Raw genomic sequence first — 20,971 nt, 5'->3', positions numbered from 1 at the left:
AAATTATAATGTTTCGTTATCTCTGATGAGGAAATACTCAACATTTTGTTTTTACAATTTGTAATATTGCGTAATTAAAGGCGTCTACAAGTAGTAGTATTATTCTACTGAAGAAAGAAAGTAGCGGGCGATCTATACATTTGTTGTTTTCAGTCCATAGCGCTTGTACTGACTGACTGCAATATTGGTGGCTATTTAATTATGTTTGCGTTTTCACGGGATTGATGTGGGGTATTTTGTAAACGTTTCAGCCAGTCGACACCTCCATTAAAGATCGTACATCCCGCCGAGTAGCAACAAACACGCCTACTACACAGAGATACGCGTTCTGATTGGACAATCGGTGACAATTGGCCAATCAGGTGACGAGTTTCCTACTTACTGCTATAATAGTATTGCCTTAACAGGGGAGGGTATGTTTTAGGCAGTGTGTGTAAATGTATTCACGGAGTTTACGTATGAGGCTACTAGAGATATAAACTAACGGGGCGACGGCAGCGTGTTGAACTGCTCTCATGGTAATATAGTACAGTGCTGTCAAGTTTAAAAACAGTTAGTGTCTAGGCCTTAGAGAGTGAGGTGATTGTTACATATCACTTAAATAAAACATCTTTTTGGAATATCTTTTTGATGAAGCAGTCTTGGCTTTCGGATACTGGTATGGCTTACGCTCCTATCTTACCACCAAGAAGAACAGATTTCTCTGTTCAGACTATCTTGACTCAGCCACAGTTTTTCCCTGGGATTGTACCAGGGCATACACATGGACTTCCCAGCCCATCATCGTTTAGCCTACCAAAACTTTCGGATCCTCATCATAACCCGTTTTCACATGATTTGTTTGCATCTCAAAGGCCATCTTTTCGGCCTTTTCCAAGTTTGGAACAACAAGAAAGAGACACTGATGACCCACAGGTTATGTTAGAAGGGAAGGAGCTCTGGGATCAATTTCATAAATTTGGAACTGAAATGGTTATAACAAAATCTGGAAGGTAAGTTTTTATCTTTTTAGTAATCTCAGAATAATTTAGTTATAGTTAAGCATAAGTAAGATTACTAAATCAACTTACTATTAATAAGTACTGTATTGTAATCTTTAAAAAATAAGCTTTGTATTTAAGTATTCATATTTAGTATTTATTAAATTTCACTTGATAAACGTTTAGAGAGCCTATAATAAACACGTGGCTGTATAGTTAACAATTGTAAAATGTAAGTTTAAAACCAAACTTAGATGATCTTTTAACTTTACATTAATGTATAAATAATGTGATTGAGATATCACAATCTTTGTTAGTATTAGTATTGTTTATAGTGGGAAAAATATTTCATTATTATATATTATATACTCTTTAGTCTTACCATTTAAAGGCAGATATTAAAATAATATCTTATTCACTATCTTATATAGATTAAAACATATACTATAACATTAGTCTATATCTAATTGGCCTAATCACTGGTTTCATTGAAAACCTTGTTATAAGTAATAGAATGTGTTCATTTTACTGTTAATAACACTTTCATACTCAAACAATATTGACAGAATAGCAATCGTAATGTATATATTGACATTCTGTATAAATGTCTACCTTTGGCTTTGTGTGTTTATGTAGCATACCCTGGTTTTGACACTAGCTAGAGCATTTGTTTTGAATTGCAATCAGTGATCGACCATGTTAAATAAGGTATTAATAAATGAAGAAGATATGTGTCTCCAATTTAAATAGTTTGCTAACAACAAAGCAACAGTTACAATATATTTGCCGATTAGCCGTTTTTTATTCTACTTTTTAACCAATTGATCGTTTGTGGTTTTGCTTCATTGTTATTTATGGTTTAGGCTAACTAAGTAAAAAGTACACTCACACGTAATGTTATTGTGTAGAGATTTTAGATAGATTTTGTATTTTAAATGTTGGTATTGTACCTCCTTAGGGCATTGCCCGTGGAGTTGTCCACCGTGCGAATTGAACCGTATCCCATGTGGATCAAAGGACTATTCGTTTGAGTGGTAAAGGATGGCTAGGCTAGGGTTTCCGTTTGGTTGGTATTACAGGTGGTTCCGTGTCTTGTCCATTAGTGTCAAAATCAGAAAAGGAAAACTTTGATCAGTTTAGACAATACATAATAGCACCTGCTTTGTACTTCAGTTCAGGCTTTACTGTAAGTGTACCTATGAAGTATCTCCCCCGATTAAAGGGCGTCGGCTCCGGTCACGATTCGAGGTGGCTAGAAGTTCTAGCTAGGCTAGAGAAAATAAATTCCAACTGGCCAACAGTCATGTATTAGAATCTATCCACTAAAATGTGTTAGTTCAACTATAGATCGTATATATTTCCTTACAATTATTATTATTACTGTGTAGGATAGACAGTAAAAATTATGTTTTAAACTGTATTGTAGAATTGTTAATAAACTAAAGTATCCAACGAAATTTAAGAAATAGAATTGTATAAATTCATTTATTTATTTCGGTTTAAAAATATCTCAATACAAAAAGCTGAAAGCATTGTATTTACAAAACAAATAAATGCTGTATACAAAAATCATCAAACATTTAAACACATCAAGAAGACATTTATATATAATTATATGTAGCATTGTTACATACGTTATCATGCCTAATGTATTACCGTAGTAGGCCTAATATACATATTTATAACCGTATAATTTTATATTTATACATAATACAATACTTAATAGTACCCTGCAAATTATGCAATAACAATTATCCTTTAAATTAGCATGTTCAAGATATACCATCATTTTATCACCAATATTCTGTTGATAAACTCGTTATACAAACCACATAACAACAGTTGTTTGTTTAAAATGTTAATATAAACATACTCGGTACATTTTAATAGTCCTACTATGCATACCAATTACTGTTTATAACTTATACAGGGCTGTATACAACGTAATAAATCATTTTTCGTATGTTATGCCCTATATACTCAAGTAGTTGTAAATTGAAAACATGTCTCGTATGTCATTCTAGGCTGCATAGTGTTTAAGATATTGATTCTAATATTGAAATTTGTAATATTACCGAGTAAAGGAATGTTTTATGTGATAGACTTTACATACGCTAAACGAAGGCGTGTATCAAGTAAGGCATTTGTCCATTAAAAGGATTAGCAGTTTATCATAATATTAATAAAGAGCCCTATTATTTAAAAAATACTGATCAATACTAAATATTAAAAACAAATTATTAAGTTATAATATTACGAAAGTTATTATAACTCATTGTATTGTATTAATATAATTTGATTAATATTATACAAGTTGTTCATAAGTATATTTGAACATACAGAATACGGTAGGCCCTGATCAATATTAAATATTAAATTTATATAATGAAAGTTATTGTAAGTCATTGTATTTGTATTAATATAATTTGATTAATATTTTTACATGCGAAATGCTCAAAATGGTCTAAAACGTTTCCAAATGCGATTTGAGGCTTTTTCTAAGCACTTTGGAATTGTAACATCAAGTTGTTCATAAAATATATTTTTAAAAACATTTGTTTAGAAGGAAATTAACCTATACATAATAAATGAGTTTTATAATAATTAAATTCTATAGCTTAAGTTGCTTTACACTGAATATATCAAACGCATGTGTAAACCGAACAATAAATATGGTTTAAGAGTGCCTGTAAAGTTAGTCAATATTATGTTATAGAAAAAAGATTTATATAAATATTACCGGTTCCTCAACTAGTACAGATATGACTTTCAATATTTAACTGTATGATAAAAAAAAGCATATTATAGTTAGTTATATAGATATTATAGGCCTATAGTTAAACAAAATGTATATATTAACGGTTCCTCAAGTGGTATGACTTTAGATATTTAACTGTATCTGTATTGATTTAAAAAAAAGCATATTATAGTTAGTTATATAGATATATAGTTAATTTAAATATTCGAATAAACAGTAGGCCTAAACGGTATGCTATACAAATCAGAAAGTATTAATCCAAAACTGTATTAATAAATTTAGCATAAATGAGATTGATCATTTGAGTATATTTCAAATACTGTCATCGATACGTTAACATCAAAACAAATCATCTGGAAAAATAGTTACAGATTATTTGTTGTGATTTCATTGAATGAAGTATAAGAGCGATTGGTTTACCAACCAATTATTACATATCGCTTGTGTACTAACGAGTGAGACGGGTCAAGCTATTGCACAGCCTATTTCATATCTGGGATTACCATTATAGTTTGTAACCCTGAACAGTTTAATAGTTGGGTCAAATGTAAATCGCCGAATTATATGTATGAGTAATTGAGTAAATGTTATAAGTTTCTATTCTGTATGATTAATGATTAATTTTGTTTACATTCCGACAACGTTTAGGCCTAGTTAAAAATAATGTATATCGACATTCGTATTTCAGAACACTATTTTAATAATATATTTATTAAGATATATTTAGGAAGACAACATTATATATCAGCATTTATTTAGGCCTACACCTTTTCGTTTGATTTCCAAGAACGATAACGTTTAGTTAAACATAATGTATATTGATATTAGTATGTATTTAAGAACACTAATAGTTAATATGTTTATTAAGATATATATTTAGGAAGACAACATTATGCAGCATTTATTTACACCTGTTCGTTTGCTTTGCAAGTTATAAACTGATTTTAACAACTTGTTCTTGTTATTTACAGACGTATGTTTCCGTCGTTCAAAGTGCGTGTCTCTGGTCTAGATAAACGCGCTAAATATATCCTTCTAATGGACATAGTAGCAGCCGACGATTGTCGGTATAAATTTCACAATTCCCGGTGGATGGTGGCGGGAAAGGCGGACCCAGAGATGCCCAAAAGGATGTACATCCACCCGGACTCTCCGAGCACCGGGGAGCAATGGATGCAGAAAGTCGTTTCGTTCCACAAGCTAAAACTTACAAATAACATATCGGACAAACATGGATTTGTAAGTACACATGTAAGGCTCTTTTATACAAACTTTTCTTCGCGATTTTCTTCGTATTTAAAACATTCATCACTATATAATATAGAGAAACTCATAATAATAATATTAGGCCTATACCGCAAGGCCTAGTGAATTGTGTAGGAGTGTTGCCCACTATAACCGTTATGAAATAATAACTAACCAACTAACTGTAGATATACGTAACCCGTGTTAAATTTACTGTTACGACATAAATACCAACCAACCTATAATGCTGTAGATAATAACGGACCGTGTCCATGTTGTCGAGGTAACTTTTTCTATCATGGTTGTTTGTTTTGCAAAGACAGTAAAAACGATAAATATTAAATTAGCATACAGTAGGTCTATACGATAGAGTACAGTAGAGTATAATTTGTTTTTGCCTATAAAAGCACCAATTGCAACCCAGAGACTAAATTATTAAATTTAACCCTCGTTTTATAAATCATATTTTGAGATAACGCTGTATTAAAAAAAACGTGTTTTGATACTTTTGTTGAATCTTACACTTTAATATGCATGCTTGATGTTTGATGGAGTAACGTTTAAATATAACGATTGTATTCTATCAGATCGTTTAAAAAACCCCAACACAACAACCTTTTTTTATTAATAGTATTCTTTTCAATTTATCTTACTATTAATATTCTCTTCAAGATATTAATACATTTAATTGTTAAATCTTTCAAACGTAACCATATGACTTTCTTTTGTTATTACGCTAACACCATTCCGGATTATTCTAGTTGTAATATTATATGATTGTATAATCAGTTTGCGTTTGGTTTACGCACGATTGTCTGATGGAAACGTTAGATTAAGCATGCGTAACTTCGGAAGTCAAACTAAAAAATATCGCAATTTATTAGTTCTCTCCGCCTCCACTTGCCTCGAGGTAGCCCAACCCTCTACTCGATTAACGAAAGATAAAAATGAATTTTCGCGAATTTCTCGCACGTTCAATATAAATCTTGCTAATTTTAACGAAAGCGTCGATCGCGTGCATTGATTTGTTTTATCAGGCCTGTAGCACGTATGAAGTGGGTTGTTTTTTGTAGGATTTAGCAACTCTTCAGCTCATAATTCACCGGCTTAGCATCTTGATGAATTGTGATGTTTGACTGTAGAATTCTGGCTCAATATCTGATCAAAGTAGTGACAAAATATCACTCACAATTTGGCGCCGAATCTTATTGCGAGTTTTGATTGACAACGCTAACTTGCATATAAGCCACAATTTAAAATATAACGAGTTCAAATGAGGTCAAACAGAGTGCAACATGTGACACATTGCGAAGAAAATCGCACGATTAACAAATCTAACATAAAAACATTTATATAGGACACTTTGTACAAGATGCAGCTTTATTGTACGTCGACTAAAATGCTAAGAAATTAAATGTTTTATCGATTGTAAACAAATGCAAATTGCTTCTGTTTATTAAAAGAAACAACACGTGTTATTAAATCAGAATAAACCACAAACGATTATTTTAAAAGATAAAATATCGACATTATTAATTTTTTTCGTTGAATCGGACAACATAAAATATATCGTGAATTTTCACTCGCACTCTATAGGCTTTGTTGTTTTATTATCTCGTTCGTAGTAATAAGGAAATTAACAATTCTAACAAAAGTATATTGAGTAAACCTGTGACATCGTTTTAACATGTTAATTATAATTAATATTTCGTCGTATTCAAACTCCCATAACTCACATTTCGTTCGCTTGTTTTGCTAAGTACATAATTTTTATTTGGCTATAAAAATCAAATCTTAAGAATCATAAAAAAGGCAGTTTAATTTAACTTTTTCTTGGTATTTGTTGTTGGATGCAGTATTGTATTGTAGCTAAAAAATAACAATTAAATATTTAACGTGAACTCCTATATAATCAATAACGAAATCTCGAAAAAATTATACTTAGGGGCCTAAAGCGTTCATTTGTGTTGCCATTATCGACATGTATTTAACTGTTAAACTATGTTTTCGTCGCTAAATACATAATCATTTTTCTCTGTGTACATAAGATCGTGGTGGTGATACAAAGTGAGCGTTAGCGCCGCCTGGCTAAGCTCGATAGCTGGCGCCAACCAGTGTTGGCTACCAACGTGTTCAATGGATAAAGACGCTCTAACAATAAATAGTACTTGTTTGATGAAAGGGTAAATGCGATTGATTTTTAAGTACGTTTGTTTTTGTGAAATAGATCCTTAAACCACACAATATATGTGTCCTTCTAATAAAATCAAGGTGTAACTTTCGCAAATGAACATCTCCATTTCGCGTTAAGTCTCCACTCGTTTTTAAAGTATAGTGTTAATCAAGAAACGAAAACTTTGGAATGTAAGTGAATATTACCGATACAAACTGCGTGATTCATTTTCAGCAAAAGTTAAGAGAAATATGTTTACAATGTTTTTACCGACTGTTTGATGAAGTTAAGAATCGACCGCACCTATCGTATCAATCAATTATAGATCCATTTCCATTGCAATAACAAATTCAAGATTTCCCCCTTTCGTATGGTAACATAAAACAATGTTTCGCGTAATCACATCCGTCAAGCGTATTTACTGTTTTAGAGTTTTAGAGTTTACTCATGTTTATGTATTTCGTGTCGTTAACAAAACGCCATCCGTTTGAAGTCATACAATGTGTAATTAATCATAGTTCTGTTAATTAGACTTGAAGATCTCTAATTGATTAATTCATCGTGAGTTAAGTAAGCTAGTAACTGAGCACATTCTGTGTTACGTTAAACACCACATACACGAAGAGTTGTTGATAAACTGCCGTTCAAAATCATCATAAACTTCTTCAATTTGGCTAATTTCTTACTTAGTAACTTGTATAAGGTATAGATTATCATGTAAACTGTTTATTTCACTTCGTGCTGCGTCTTAATAACGGCTAATAATCTACGCCCGTTATAGTCCGTTTTCAAGTTTACATCTTGAAAAACGCTACAAAATTTGTTTAGAATTGGAACGTGTTTGGAGCATTGTTATGCATTTTGAATTAAAAAATCACTTTGCTGAAATGACGACTAAAAATACGACTCGTTGGTGTATTAAAATAATTAACAAAATGAGTCGATTATCGGTTACATACAAAACAAAGTGGCTATCTTGTTATAATACTTGTTTCTTGTATAATATAAAGAACCACGCTTTATTCACGTTTGTAGAAACACTTTAGTATTAAGCAGAATCAACATATTCATTTGTTGCCACGTTGTATTTTACTAAAGATAATATTTTTATATTCGATCCATTGAAGATTTAATTACGCTGTTAAGTGCGTAAACCCCGAGTTTTAAATTGTTCCAAAAAGTACATCGTCTTCTAAACACTGTCTCTTTCCATAATAGATCGTATTGTTCAAAACGAGCTTTTGAATTTCCCTTTTCATAGAAGAAAATTGGCGCAATTATAAACGATTGCAGACGATCTCGATTGAATATTACGATACGAGCATTGATAGTTTGTCTTCAATTAATAAGTGTGGCTCCTTCTATAAACGCCCCTCGGGCGGTTTCGCGATATCGAATAGCACTTTTAAACACGAAATACAATTCTTACGAATTTTCTTACGATTGTTTTAGTTAAAATTCGCCTTTTTTCATGCTTTTTTCGTCGCCTGCTTTTGTTTTAATCATCTGTATTTACAACGGCAAGGTGCTACATTATCGTTAGCTTCTTTGAAACAAAAACTATATTTAAGCAAGCCAGGCATAGGCCTAAATGCTATTTGTACTGTATTAAAGTATGATGTAGAAAGTACTATATACAAGTACTGTATACATTTGACATTTTACAGGATATAACATAGCAACATTTCGTCGCGGGTGTAAAGATACCAGCTTGTTTAAAAGTACATATAAGTGTTGTTCGTTCGGGGTTAATTTCGCGGCGGTGTTTTTACGACTTTGTATCACAAGTGATCCACGGTGTATTATCATTATGTTTATGAATAATCCACACATTTCAATTCTATTATCCTCTTGAGTGTTATAGGGTTATAGTCCCTTAGCACCGTGATTATCAACGATTTATACCTCCATAACTCGGCAATTATTTTCAAAAGTAAACAAAAGGTGGTATAAACGGCAATACTTAATCGCACCTTTTGCCGTAAATGTTTTGATAAGAGAGTTGTATTGCCGGTAATGGTAGCAAGTTCAAGAGACTTATAATGTTCGTGTTGAGTTAAGGACTAGTATATTACACATTAGTTGTAAATTATCGTTGATAACATTTGAACTACGTGTAGGAATTCTTCTACGCTAGATACTTTTTTGTTTTTTTGTACGATGGTTGAGCTTTAACGAATGAATTCATATCGCTTTCGTGACGTATGAGCACCCTTTATGCGGAAGGCTGAATGTTAATGTTACATTACGACACAGTTCGAAACGACTCATGAATTAAAAAATGTTTTCTATTAAAATATGAGCTTGAAAAATTATTTCATAATGATCTAATGACCCATCTACTACTAATATTATTATACAGTATTACAGATAGGCCTACATTGATAAAACAGAGTACAATTTAACCAAAATAATTAATATGAGGATACACAGTAAACAAGCTTCTGTAATTTATGAGATTAATATTTTTTATATACTATTGAGCACTGTGTATACGATGTCGTCCTCGAAAGGCTAACTATAAAGTAGATCGTCTGTTCGCGCCATGTTTACTTTAGTCATTAAAGGGGTTTGCCTGCTAATTTCCTGATTAATTCCTATAGATCGTCGAGCTTCTGTTCTCTAGGCCATGTGATGTTTTCACAGAGGAATATAGTGTAGGATATAGACATATTTTTGAACCATATCTCTATGATATTCTGTATTTATTATGTATACAAATAACAATTTGACCAATAAGCATAGTTTTAAGCTTGATCAGGACTGGACAAATCGTTCTTTTGACACCGGCAGAGAGGCTTTACAACCCCGTCTTGATCAGTGGGGACACATAGCAACGCGACCAGTTGATAGAGGCTTAGCATTGTGGACTTGTTTAGTAATGGGCTGGGGACAGGAGAGCTTTCCAAACCGGTCTTGCTTTAAAATTTAGAAGCCACGGTTCATACATTATCCACTTAATAACGAGCAATTTCGACCTAACAAGTCCCCAGCGAATTTCAACAAATCCTCAATAAAGAGATTATTTTAAGTTTGTTTATAGAAAATGTTTAACATTGTCAATCATGGTTAAGTCTATTAAAGAATACAAATCACAGAAATAAATTACAATAATCGAATTTTGGCCTACTTGGATTGTAATGAGTTTAAATTAATCTTTGGTAACCGAATCGAGATCATGATTTAAGAACTTTAGAAAAAGGCACAAGTCGCGTCATTAAAGCACAAGTCGCGTCATTAGGAACGCTTTCACTTAATCAAATCATGATCCGTTACGATTTAATTATTTCTTTTCTTATAAATTAAGGATTGAATAATAAACTGCTGACTTAGTTACGTAATGTCTCTTGTTTAATTATACGATACTTAATTATTTTAAAGTAGTTATTTATGATGACAACGTTTGATATTGTAATATTTAAAAACAATGTAAAGCTTGGTTCCCATTGGACGCAGCGCAAAGACGTACTGTAGATACAACGCACTGAATTGACCAATCACAAGCGACAGTTTGTATGAGTTATCGTGGTCGTGATTGGTCAAATTACTTACTTACTTTTCCCTGCGTTGCGCTTTGTTTCCATGTTGCGTTTACGTTTTCTTGCGTTGTGTCCGAGTGGGAACCATACCAAGCTTATGCAGTTATTTTACATGGCATGACCCTTATTCAGGAAACGCTATTAAAGGACTTTAAACTTAACGTAATGTGTTATTTCTCCTGTACTGTAACAGGAAATAGCAGTTATATTACTATACTATTATTTAGCATTAACTCGTCAAGCATTGCCCAACCCCCAACTCATCCCGGGCCCCTAGGGACCGATCTAGTGGACAATGAATGTCGTCTGATTTGTCAGCAATTCCATCATCTATACCTGCTGCTCAAAATGTACTTTGTCGAAATAACAGTTGTATAGGCAGACATACGTATCTTATGTTTAAATGTTGTCAGTTTAAACTTGTTTTGACTTTTTGACGAACGAACTGACCATGCGTACTAGATTATTTTACTCCTCTGTAAGCCCGGCCTAGACTTATTTATTATATAATATTTTCTTGGATAATTTTTTAATAGAGAGTCATTTAGAAACGTTGTTAATAATTTTGTTTTGTTCTCCAAATTACATTTGGTAAATGACTGTATGTAACTAGGTCAATAAACATATGGTGCCCTTAATTTAAAAGTACAGTTGATGACGTCGCAACACCCCATTGTCGGTTCTTTTTGATTTAACATGTCGACACTAATCAAAGCTAGCAATAGAAGACATTTCGAATATAAAAACTATACAATGTTGTTAAAGCTACAACTTTCATATTTATAATTAAAAAGATAAACTGCATTTTATTTATTTATTTATTTGACCAACGCACACAGATATACCGTAACAAATGCGACAAAATATAAGTAGTTAAAAAGTACTGATAAAATTGCGTCCAAATAAAAAATAAGTAAAGATGTAGATGTAGATGCGGCAAATAATAATAATAATAATATATTTTAATGCTTTATTTTTTGCAGACAATACTTAACTCGATGCATAAGTACCAGCCTCGTTTTCATATCGTTAAGGCCAATGATATCCTCAAGTTACCATGGAGCCAGTTCCGTACGTTCGTGTTTCGAGAGACCGAATTTATAGCTGTTACAGCCTACCAGAACGAGAAGGTATGTAGATATCGGCATTTCCAAATGTTACATAGGCGCCTAGCTTAATTTAATGAGGGCATCTTTTATTAGTGGGTCTCATGTTTTAAAGGGAATAGAACATGGCGACCTTGAGACGGGGGCTTGATTCATGCGTTAACAGCTCTAGTTGTTGGCTGACCTACAAAATGACGTCTTAACTCTGTCAACCATCTCCTCGTGTGGACACACATTACTCATTAGCATCTGTTTGTTATGTTGGACCCTGATGTTAAACCACCTCGTATTCCGCTCCTTCGTCTCGCTTTTGATAAACCAGGACGGTTGTCTCCGGCCGGCCGCATTCCGCCGCATCCGGTGTCGCGGCTTTTTTTGTAAACCCCAGTCAGTAAATAATAAACGCTCTTGTGTGTGTAGTATTTCATTTTTTTTTTGCGTGTTTGCATTTATTATGTTCTTGGGAGTTGGGATACATAAAACAAGAGTTATTACAAAGTACAAGAAATAAACACGATTACAATGCGTCGTGTTAATTAGTAACACCTCTTGTGGCTCCACAGTGCGGGGGTTACAACACCAACCAACCTCTTGTGGCTCCTCCGCAGTGCGGTAGTTTAACACCAACCAAAGTTAAATGTTAAATAATTTATGAAGATGCTTGATAGTGGAAGACATTGTAACGCACCGGCTACAGTACTACAATGACTGTATATTTGATTCAACGATTTATCGAAGTTTTTTTTTATAGGAAAGATCACTCCCTCTTTAAAGAAACTTTTGGTTAACTGCGCAACAAATTAAGATGATTTTTTGTGACAATTGTTACATTTCATTAATAATAAACCTCCCACAACATTGTCGGGAACATTATACTTAAATTGACAATTCTAAGAATCGTGACAATGGATCTTGGTATATTTTAATATTTAAATTATAGTGAATTATAAGTCCGGGTTATTATTTAACTCTCACACAAGTTGTGATCAATATTAACCCCGTACTATATCTCTCAACACACTGTAGTGTAGTGCACTAAGTTTTGAATATATTGGCGCCAGAAAAAATAATAAAAAAACATTTTAATTATCTGTCCGATATTGTAGCACAAGAATGAAGGAGTATAGGATTGAATTGTTATTATTTGAGGACTATATCCAATGAATATAATAGTTGATACGTGCCATAAGGGCATTCGTTTTGGTATACAATATAGTAACAACTATCGCCTATTCTCACGTACAAATTAACGTTTTAATAACAGAGTGTTGATGTTATAAAACAGCCAACGGTGTTAAAACTGCAAATGGTTCGCAAGTCATCATCCTAAAATGGACACACATCATTATTTGATTTCTTTTGTGTCTTAATTCTTTGTGATGAGTTGAAAATCTAAATTGTTTTAATTAGGTCATTGTTCACAAGTTAAAATATATGTATGTTAATTTTAATCAAGAAACACATTAATAACTACAGCTTAGCGTATGTTGATTGACATTAATTAATGCGCAGAATAACAGACTTTTGGCCGCCAGTAATTAAATCACATTCTTCTAAACTGTAAAAGCAGAAGGGTATTTATTTCGTTGTCATTATCCTTTTACTATGGCAGTTTCATGGGTTTTTTTTTGGTTACAAATAATGAACTCGACGAGTATGGTGAAAAGACATAATGCTCTGATTTCTTGAACTATGACCCTAAAAGTGTTATAACAAATTTAATAAACCTTACGGGTGTTTTTAGAATGCAGTTTTAAAATGGCCGCTAGTTATAATTGACACATCATTCATCAATAAACTAATCTTATGTGAAGTTTTGACAATTTAAAGTTTACGCGATACGAACGTATTTATGGGTCAAAGTTCAGATTACACTTTGAACAATATGAGCATAATATCAAACCATTGAATATTTACTTTTACTATGTTTTAAAAAGTACATCATCTTTCTGTTTGAGTTTGCTTTATCAGATCGCATCGAAGTAAAGTAGAAAATAGAGTGTGATTTACTTATTGTAATTACAAATAGTAAACACTCGAAACGATTATTAGGGCAGAAGGTTTCTGATAACGATAGGTTAATTGGCAATTTTTATTTTTCACGATAAACATTTATCGAAAATAAACTCATTATTCAAATCCGTGCAGATTAAATGTTGAGAAATGATAGGTACTTGGTGTGAGTATTTTGGTAGATTATTATTTTTTTATTCGGATGATTTTCTGCTTTCTCGTAATGACGCTGGCGCCTGAGTCGCGTGGTTTTCAATCTGATATAAATAGGCGGGAAGAAACTAGCAATGTATCGTCTGCAAAATACATGAATGGTCGATGGTCCTTCACAGAAGGCAATAATATCGCCATATTTGCTTTACTTAGTTGATTGTATCTTAATTTCTTGATATGGCGGATTATGCAACGGTCGGTATATATCCCCTTAAAGACCGTAACACGCTCGAGTAGGGGGTTTAATAACCCTGGCTGAAATGTTAACCACAGCTAATGAATATTCATCATATTATTTTCCAGCAAGTATGAGTTGAAGTGGTTGCCAGAGGATTTATTATATAATTCCCAATATACTTAGCATGAGTGAATAGATGTATAAGTGGAATGGGTTAAATGGCCTGTTATGACTTAAACGGTAGTTAACTGAACGAATGCGTAACTCTAAATTAAATCGTATTGATTCTAATTAAAAACAAATTTATTTAAGAAGCGTATTCAAGCTCTTCAGATTTTAAAATGTAATATGTTTTAGACCTACATTTTAAGTGATAATATTCGACCATCTGTAAACGACGTTAACAAAGCGATGTCGATGGATACAAAGAAACAACCACGTTTTCTTTAAGACCAAATTGACAGCCATTGAAAATATTTTATTCCACACCACGTGTGTTAGGCCTATTAGTATTACTTTATATACTAAATTTTAAAAATTAAACTAATCGATGAATAAATGTTTTAGTTTCATCGCCAATAATAACTTGATTCAATTTATAGATCCGACTGTTGTAGCATTTAATTTTATTTATCATCTTTTTTTATTTTTTAATATTTCAGATAACGCAATTGAAAATCGATCATAATCCGTTTGCGAAAGGTTTTCGTGATCAGGGATCAGGCAAGCGAGAAAAAAGGTAGGTTCAAAATAATACTTTAAAATTACAACACTTATGTTTTATGAGTCTAGGCGTTTTATTCAATACGTTCTTGAAATGCATCAAATGCCTTTAAAGACCTTTCCTAAAAGTGTTACCATTTATCGACATACGATACAGAGAGTACGTTATTTTATAGTGCTCATTTATATTTCATGAAGGATGATTTCTTTTGATCGCTGTTATTGTTATGGTTTACGGCAGTGACGAGTGATACAGTGTCGCCGCGGGCAAACTTATCGTCTGCCGTTCGCTAAACTTCCTACTTCAAGGCGGGTAATAAGTTCTTCGTGCCTTTTTGTGGATTGTTCTTTTGAGAAAAGCGTGAACTGAATAAATGCTTTCTCGCTTCATCGTTTTCTCGACGATTCACAATAATTGTGACTGTCATAAATGTTAATTTTCTTCACCGTTCGATAGATGACAAATTGGTCGAAAATATAAGATAGACACTCTGTTGTTTTTAAACGACAACTAACTGGAGTGTCGTCTTGTGTATGACCTCAACTTGACATTTAAAACGTTTCTTTAGAATAATAACATTTAAAAAAATATCTTCGTCTTGTTCAATTGGATTTTGAAGGCTCCATTTATCTCAATGATTATTAAGAGACGCGTGTATGTTAGTTGTAGCGTCACCATTTATTAACGTTATACGTTACTAACCGCTAAATACAATAACAATAGCAGTTTAAAATGTTAGAAAAATAGATACTGCGAACAATTTAAACAGATATTAAATTAAATATCACATAAAAGAAGACGATTGCTGTAATTTATGACTCTTTAATAGTTCTTCCGATTTATATAAAAAAATTGCAAGTACAGCTATTGTTGAAGCAAGGAGAAATTAATGAAGACCTCACAATGTGCGGTATTATTACAAACAGGTGTTACCGGCTGAATCTTAAAAAGAACGGCGAGCGAGTTTGTTTAAATTTAACCTTAGCGTTGTACTTTTTAGTTAATGGTGAAATCGATGGGAACAGAAGAGACAAATTATCAAGTTTACTACCCCAGAACGACCCCCTTTTATACCGTTTTAAAACCTCGGTTAAATGAGTGTGAATGTAGACAATAAAGCAAACGAATAAAATGACTGCGATTCTGTAATAGATAATTTACAACAATGTTTTTTATTACCGAGGTGTTTAGTTATACGACGATTTTTAGAAATAAAATGATAAGCATTCTTTTGTTGTATGCGCGTTCGAGCAGGACACACGCGGTCCTTAACCTTTTCGTATTGTCCTACCTTAAATGTCGATACAAAATTAAAATCTCTGTAGAGAAAAAAGATATTGAAGAGTTGTGAATTGTGACAAATCAAAGTGTGGAGCTTTTGTGTCGCTGATTACCAACCAGACGCTTAGAGTCTATGATCTGTGAAAAAATACATTACTTATCGTCGATATTATTATTACTAAAGATCTACTCGATTAATCGCCAAGAACGGTTGCAGTCTAAGTCAAATGCTTAATGAAGCTATCGTATAGAAGAACTGTCAAAAACCAAATTTACCATGATTTGTTTGCTAATTCTAAAATGTCCCTTGTGTCAAATTTAATCATGGATGCTATTAGGAACGATGGGGTACGACGTATTTTCCCGCATTTGTCTTCTCTCTTTCAGTCTTTTGAATCGAATTAAAAAATCAATGAAAAGCGATGTAATCTTCGCTAGATTACAATGTGGGGTTCAATAATGTTCTAATTTTCGCCCCAGGGTCTGATAAATCTCCGAGTGCATAAAACTAACAATATCGAAAATGGTATTGCCAAGGGAGGAATGTTTTCGTCGCATTTATCTAGAAAATGCGTTTAATTCTGTTATTGTGTCGGCTAATGATGTGTAGTTAAAATTCTATTATGAACATCAAGTTAGAGACACTTAGCTAAAGTTGATTACGCGCTCGCTACTCAGATACTAATGAGTTGGAGAATAGAGATAAAATACGTACAATTGAAAATTATAGTCTTGAAACGAAGACTAATTATCTCGCACGTTAGTTAACTTTGCTTACATAAAATGGCGTCATAACCTTTTTATTCAATTCCATCTTTCAAAATTGCTAAAGATAAAATAAAGGCAGGCAGCATGATTGCCTGGAATGGATGGCTTTTAAAAGGTATTGATAATATTAATTTGTATTTTTACGGTAGAAACATTTATTTTAATGTATTTTTCTTTGTTTCAGAAGATATCAATCCACGGGTTTCGATATGGAGTCTAGAGATCCGCAAGATGGAGAAAGTGATACAGAACCGGAAACTTCCGAAGTTAGTACGACAAGTAACGAACGTCATGACGAACCCACGAAGCACACACCTCATGGTAAATACAAATTAAATTTCTTTTTTTTAACAAAAATATTTGTCATATAGTTACTGTAAAATTGTAGTATTTTGGATTATAATATTTTGCACTTCTTTTCATGAAGAATAAAAATTATATTTTATATTTTTTTTTTCTCTTTCAGAAGGAATAACTATTGACCATGATAGTGGAAAAAACGAACGAACGAGGACAGAACAAATGAATGAAAAAGTACATCATACAACGGACATTAAAGACACCGAAATGCACGAAGTAACAAAAGACGATGATGATAATAAATCAGAAAGAATTGATAAAGAAGAAGAATCAGAAAAACAAACAAAAATAACACCCGAGAAAGAACGCGATTGTAGTAGTTCAACAAAAGACTCTAAAAGATCAGAAATTAAAAGACCATTTTTAGATGATGATTCTAGCACGGTTAATTTGCGAAGGAATCTGTTTCAACCGCCACATTCTTCTCAACATTCTGCTGCAATGGCGCCATTTTACGCCGGAGCACATCCTCTTTTCCTGCATCATCCAATGGGATTGACAGCGGCAAATGGACTTCCAGGCTTGGGAAGCATGGCTCATCTATTACCTTTTGTGCCAACATCACTCGGACACTCTCACACACCTCACCCTTGTTTAGATCCTCAATTCGCTTTTAACGCTCAAAGCCAGCTCGGTGTTTACGCCGATCATGCTCTAGGCTCGGCGTACTCCGCTAACCCATGCGCTGGTGCAATATTGAACAACCCAAGATTTCGATTTTCTCCCTACTCACTAGGACTTGGAACGAGTATGCCCTCGTCTGTCAGTCCACTGGCAACCTCGTTAGCTTATGAGAACATTTTACGATCAACGAGCCTTGCTGCCAGCCATTTAGGCCTGGGATCATCGTCTCCGATATCTAGTAACTCGAGCGCTTCAAACCTCACGCCTTCTGCGCTAAGCTCGGCGACAAATGAACTACAGAGCATTCAGAAAATGGTTAGTGGACTGGAAAAACGTGAAGTTGTAACTCCAAAATAACGATACACAGTTAACAAAGTGGTTACATTTTCCTAGTATGCTATATTTGCTACAACTCATGATGAGAAAGCCAGCCAGTGAAATGTAGCGTGGAGTCATTCGCTGGCCTGGACGAGTCGTCTGCTGGCGGGCCAAATCAGTTTTGCTGACTGTATAACGTACATCAGAAAAAGTATAAAATGGTGCTAGAAAAATGCTAATTACGTTTACAGAGAGGGATCGTTATTAAGAGTATTTTATGTTAATTGTTTTTTAATTAATTGTTTGACAATTAAGATATATTATTCAGATATAATAATAAAAACATTTATTACGTTTAAATACTCGAATCGATGACGTATCATCCTCTGTTGTAATTGGCTGGTTTAGGTACAAACTGATGACGTAATTTGACTCGATGATAATTATGGTCTCAGAGGAAGTAATAATGAAATTGTTGATTTAGTAATATATATGAGTGACGTAATTAATGATTGGAGTGACTTACTTTTAGGATTGAGAGCTAAACACAAAAACAATAAATCGAATTTTGTTCGGTTTTGTTAACAATCTAGAATGTTGGTCGTCTGATTCAACAAACCAGTGCAATTGATAACATTTTAAAATATGTTTTTAGTCAAAAATATCGTTTGGTAAAAAAGACAGGATCTGTATGTTATTGGGTCAAACGAATGATGAGGTGTTCGGGAACCATCGCTGACGTCAACTTGTGGGTAGGTGGCGCTACCACAATCAAACAAAGCAGTGATCATCGAACCCCCTTCGCTTACTGTACCCTGTTTGTGTCTATATTAAAAAGCTGTATATAATGATAAATATTTATGTATCGTTCTTGTATGATAGTGAAGCAGAATTAAACAGACCTATTTATATGAAAATACAAAAAAAAAACGACAAAATTGTAGTTTAGCCATTTTTAGAAAACTTGTATAACAAACATTGTTTAACGGGCAGAGAATCTTTCTCAAAAACAAATTTAATATAATTTTGCGTTGTACTGTTCTGATGACGTCACCAATCACCAATTTTCTATACTCTTATGATCGATATATCTCGAATGTTTGATTGATATCAATAATATCTGTTTAACTACCTCTCACTCCTACAGTGATTGGGACCTGCTAGTTCATCTCATATGGCTTTATACAATTATATGTCGTGACATAGTATTTTATTTTATTTTTTTTGTTTATTAAAAAGTTGTTATTGAAGATTTTCTCAAACTCTATAACAGAAAAAATGTTTTTAAATACAAAATATCTCTGAAATGGTTATATTCTCATTAAAATGAGGTTATTATGAAAATAATCTGTATGTGTACTGTGTTTTTTGTTTTGTTTTAAATGTTATAAACTACTGAATGGAACAAAATTATGAAATAATGTTCTGTGATGAAAATGATGATTATGATATGATGAATGATGATGTGACAATATTTTAATAATTGCTGATGATAATGACGACATAAACAATAGCCATGGCAAATACTGTCATTGACTACAACAGCAAATTATTCAATAAATATAATTAATACGCGCGCGCGTTTGATGACGTCATAATGTGCGTATTTTCTTTATTCAAATGTTTCAATACATGAATGTGATGAAACCAACCAGTAGCCTATTCCGCCGTTCATCTGTAACACAATATTGATTTCTTGTTTCGTAATATGAAGAGGTAATGTCCATGTTGTATATAAATAAGAATGAAATGCCTGCTGGCAATATTTATGAATCATGTATTTAATCAACATATGACCCCTTCGGAATGTCATTACACATATAAAATGAATCACTTATCGTTCAAGCTAAACATCATAGGTCACTTATAAAGAAATTACCCCCAGTGATCGTTTCCTGCGAAAGTAGGGGAAATCCAATTTGTGGGTTGATTCGTGTCTGTTTTCTAGGATTGATCACGATTTGGGCATTTAGTTGGCTTATTCGATTCTTGATATTTCTCCGGTGAAGGCCTATCGGTTAGATCACGAGTATGAAAACTCCGGGGTGCAGGAAGCTAAATGCTGGTGATTTGCTTACAAGTTGACTCCCAACCTAGGGGTGGATTAAGGAGGCCTGGAGGTGAGACACTCCTGTCAATTGGCTCATAAACCGGAATATGGATTACGGAGACCTTGATGTGAGATGTATCAGTGGCGTTGGGTTGGGGTAGAGTGGCCTTGGGGTGTTCTCCTCATGATGTTTACCCCAAACTCGGTGTGGATTGAAGATTATATGGATGACACATATAATGATATTCGATTATTGAACTATGTGATAAAGCCTGTCACGTGCATATTAAACCTATACACTATACTTTCTATAATAATCATAACATAATTTATAATCTCACATTCATAAATTTTATAATTTCATATACAAAAAAATGATAATAAGGCTGTTGTATTTATTTATATAATTTTGTTGTTAAACGTTATGTCTATTATAATCTTTCCATATAACATCGATATATTGTATCATTCAATTTATTAAGAATCTGTACATGGAACTCTCAACCTGCCGCTTTAACAAGCCAGTAAAGCGAGCTGCAGAACAGAAATATTTTTATCCGCATATAATTTGCATACAGGTACGTATCTACGTCACACGTGTATCCATCTTAACAATACCCACATGCCTCGAAGGTGACGGA

The 20,971-nt window shown here is 33.2% G+C and overlaps 1 protein-coding gene across 3 annotated transcripts; it reads left to right on the top strand.

The window, feature by feature from the left end:
• The first annotated feature begins 427 nt into the window (after nt 1–427).
• LOC144835731 (uncharacterized) lies at nt 428–19,621 on the top strand. Of its 3 annotated transcripts, none has more exons than XM_078690812.1 (6): nt 428–992; nt 4,710–4,977; nt 11,679–11,825; nt 14,868–14,944; nt 17,163–17,299; nt 17,445–19,621. In XM_078690812.1, exons 1-6 carry the CDS (start codon nt 631–633, stop codon nt 18,317–18,319), a joined length of 1,866 nt encoding a protein of 621 aa, XP_078546938.1. In that variant the 5' UTR covers nt 428–630; the 3' UTR covers nt 18,320–19,621. The 3 variants fall into 3 exon arrangements, with proteins under 3 accessions (XP_078546938.1, XP_078546936.1, XP_078546937.1); XM_078690810.1 differs by having other exon boundaries at nt 4,710–4,989; XM_078690811.1 differs by having other exon boundaries at nt 429–992; nt 4,710–4,989; nt 17,166–17,299.
• The last annotated feature ends 1,350 nt before the right edge of the window (nt 19,622–20,971 follow it).

Source organism: Antedon bifida, chromosome 2 (assembly GCF_963402885.1).
Source record: "Antedon bifida chromosome 2, ecAntBifi1.1, whole genome shotgun sequence".
Taxonomy (NCBI): domain Eukaryota; kingdom Metazoa; phylum Echinodermata; class Crinoidea; order Comatulida; family Antedonidae; genus Antedon; species Antedon bifida.
Note: the sequence above shows the minus strand (reverse complement) of the source record. Positions and strands in the feature narration are given on the sequence as shown.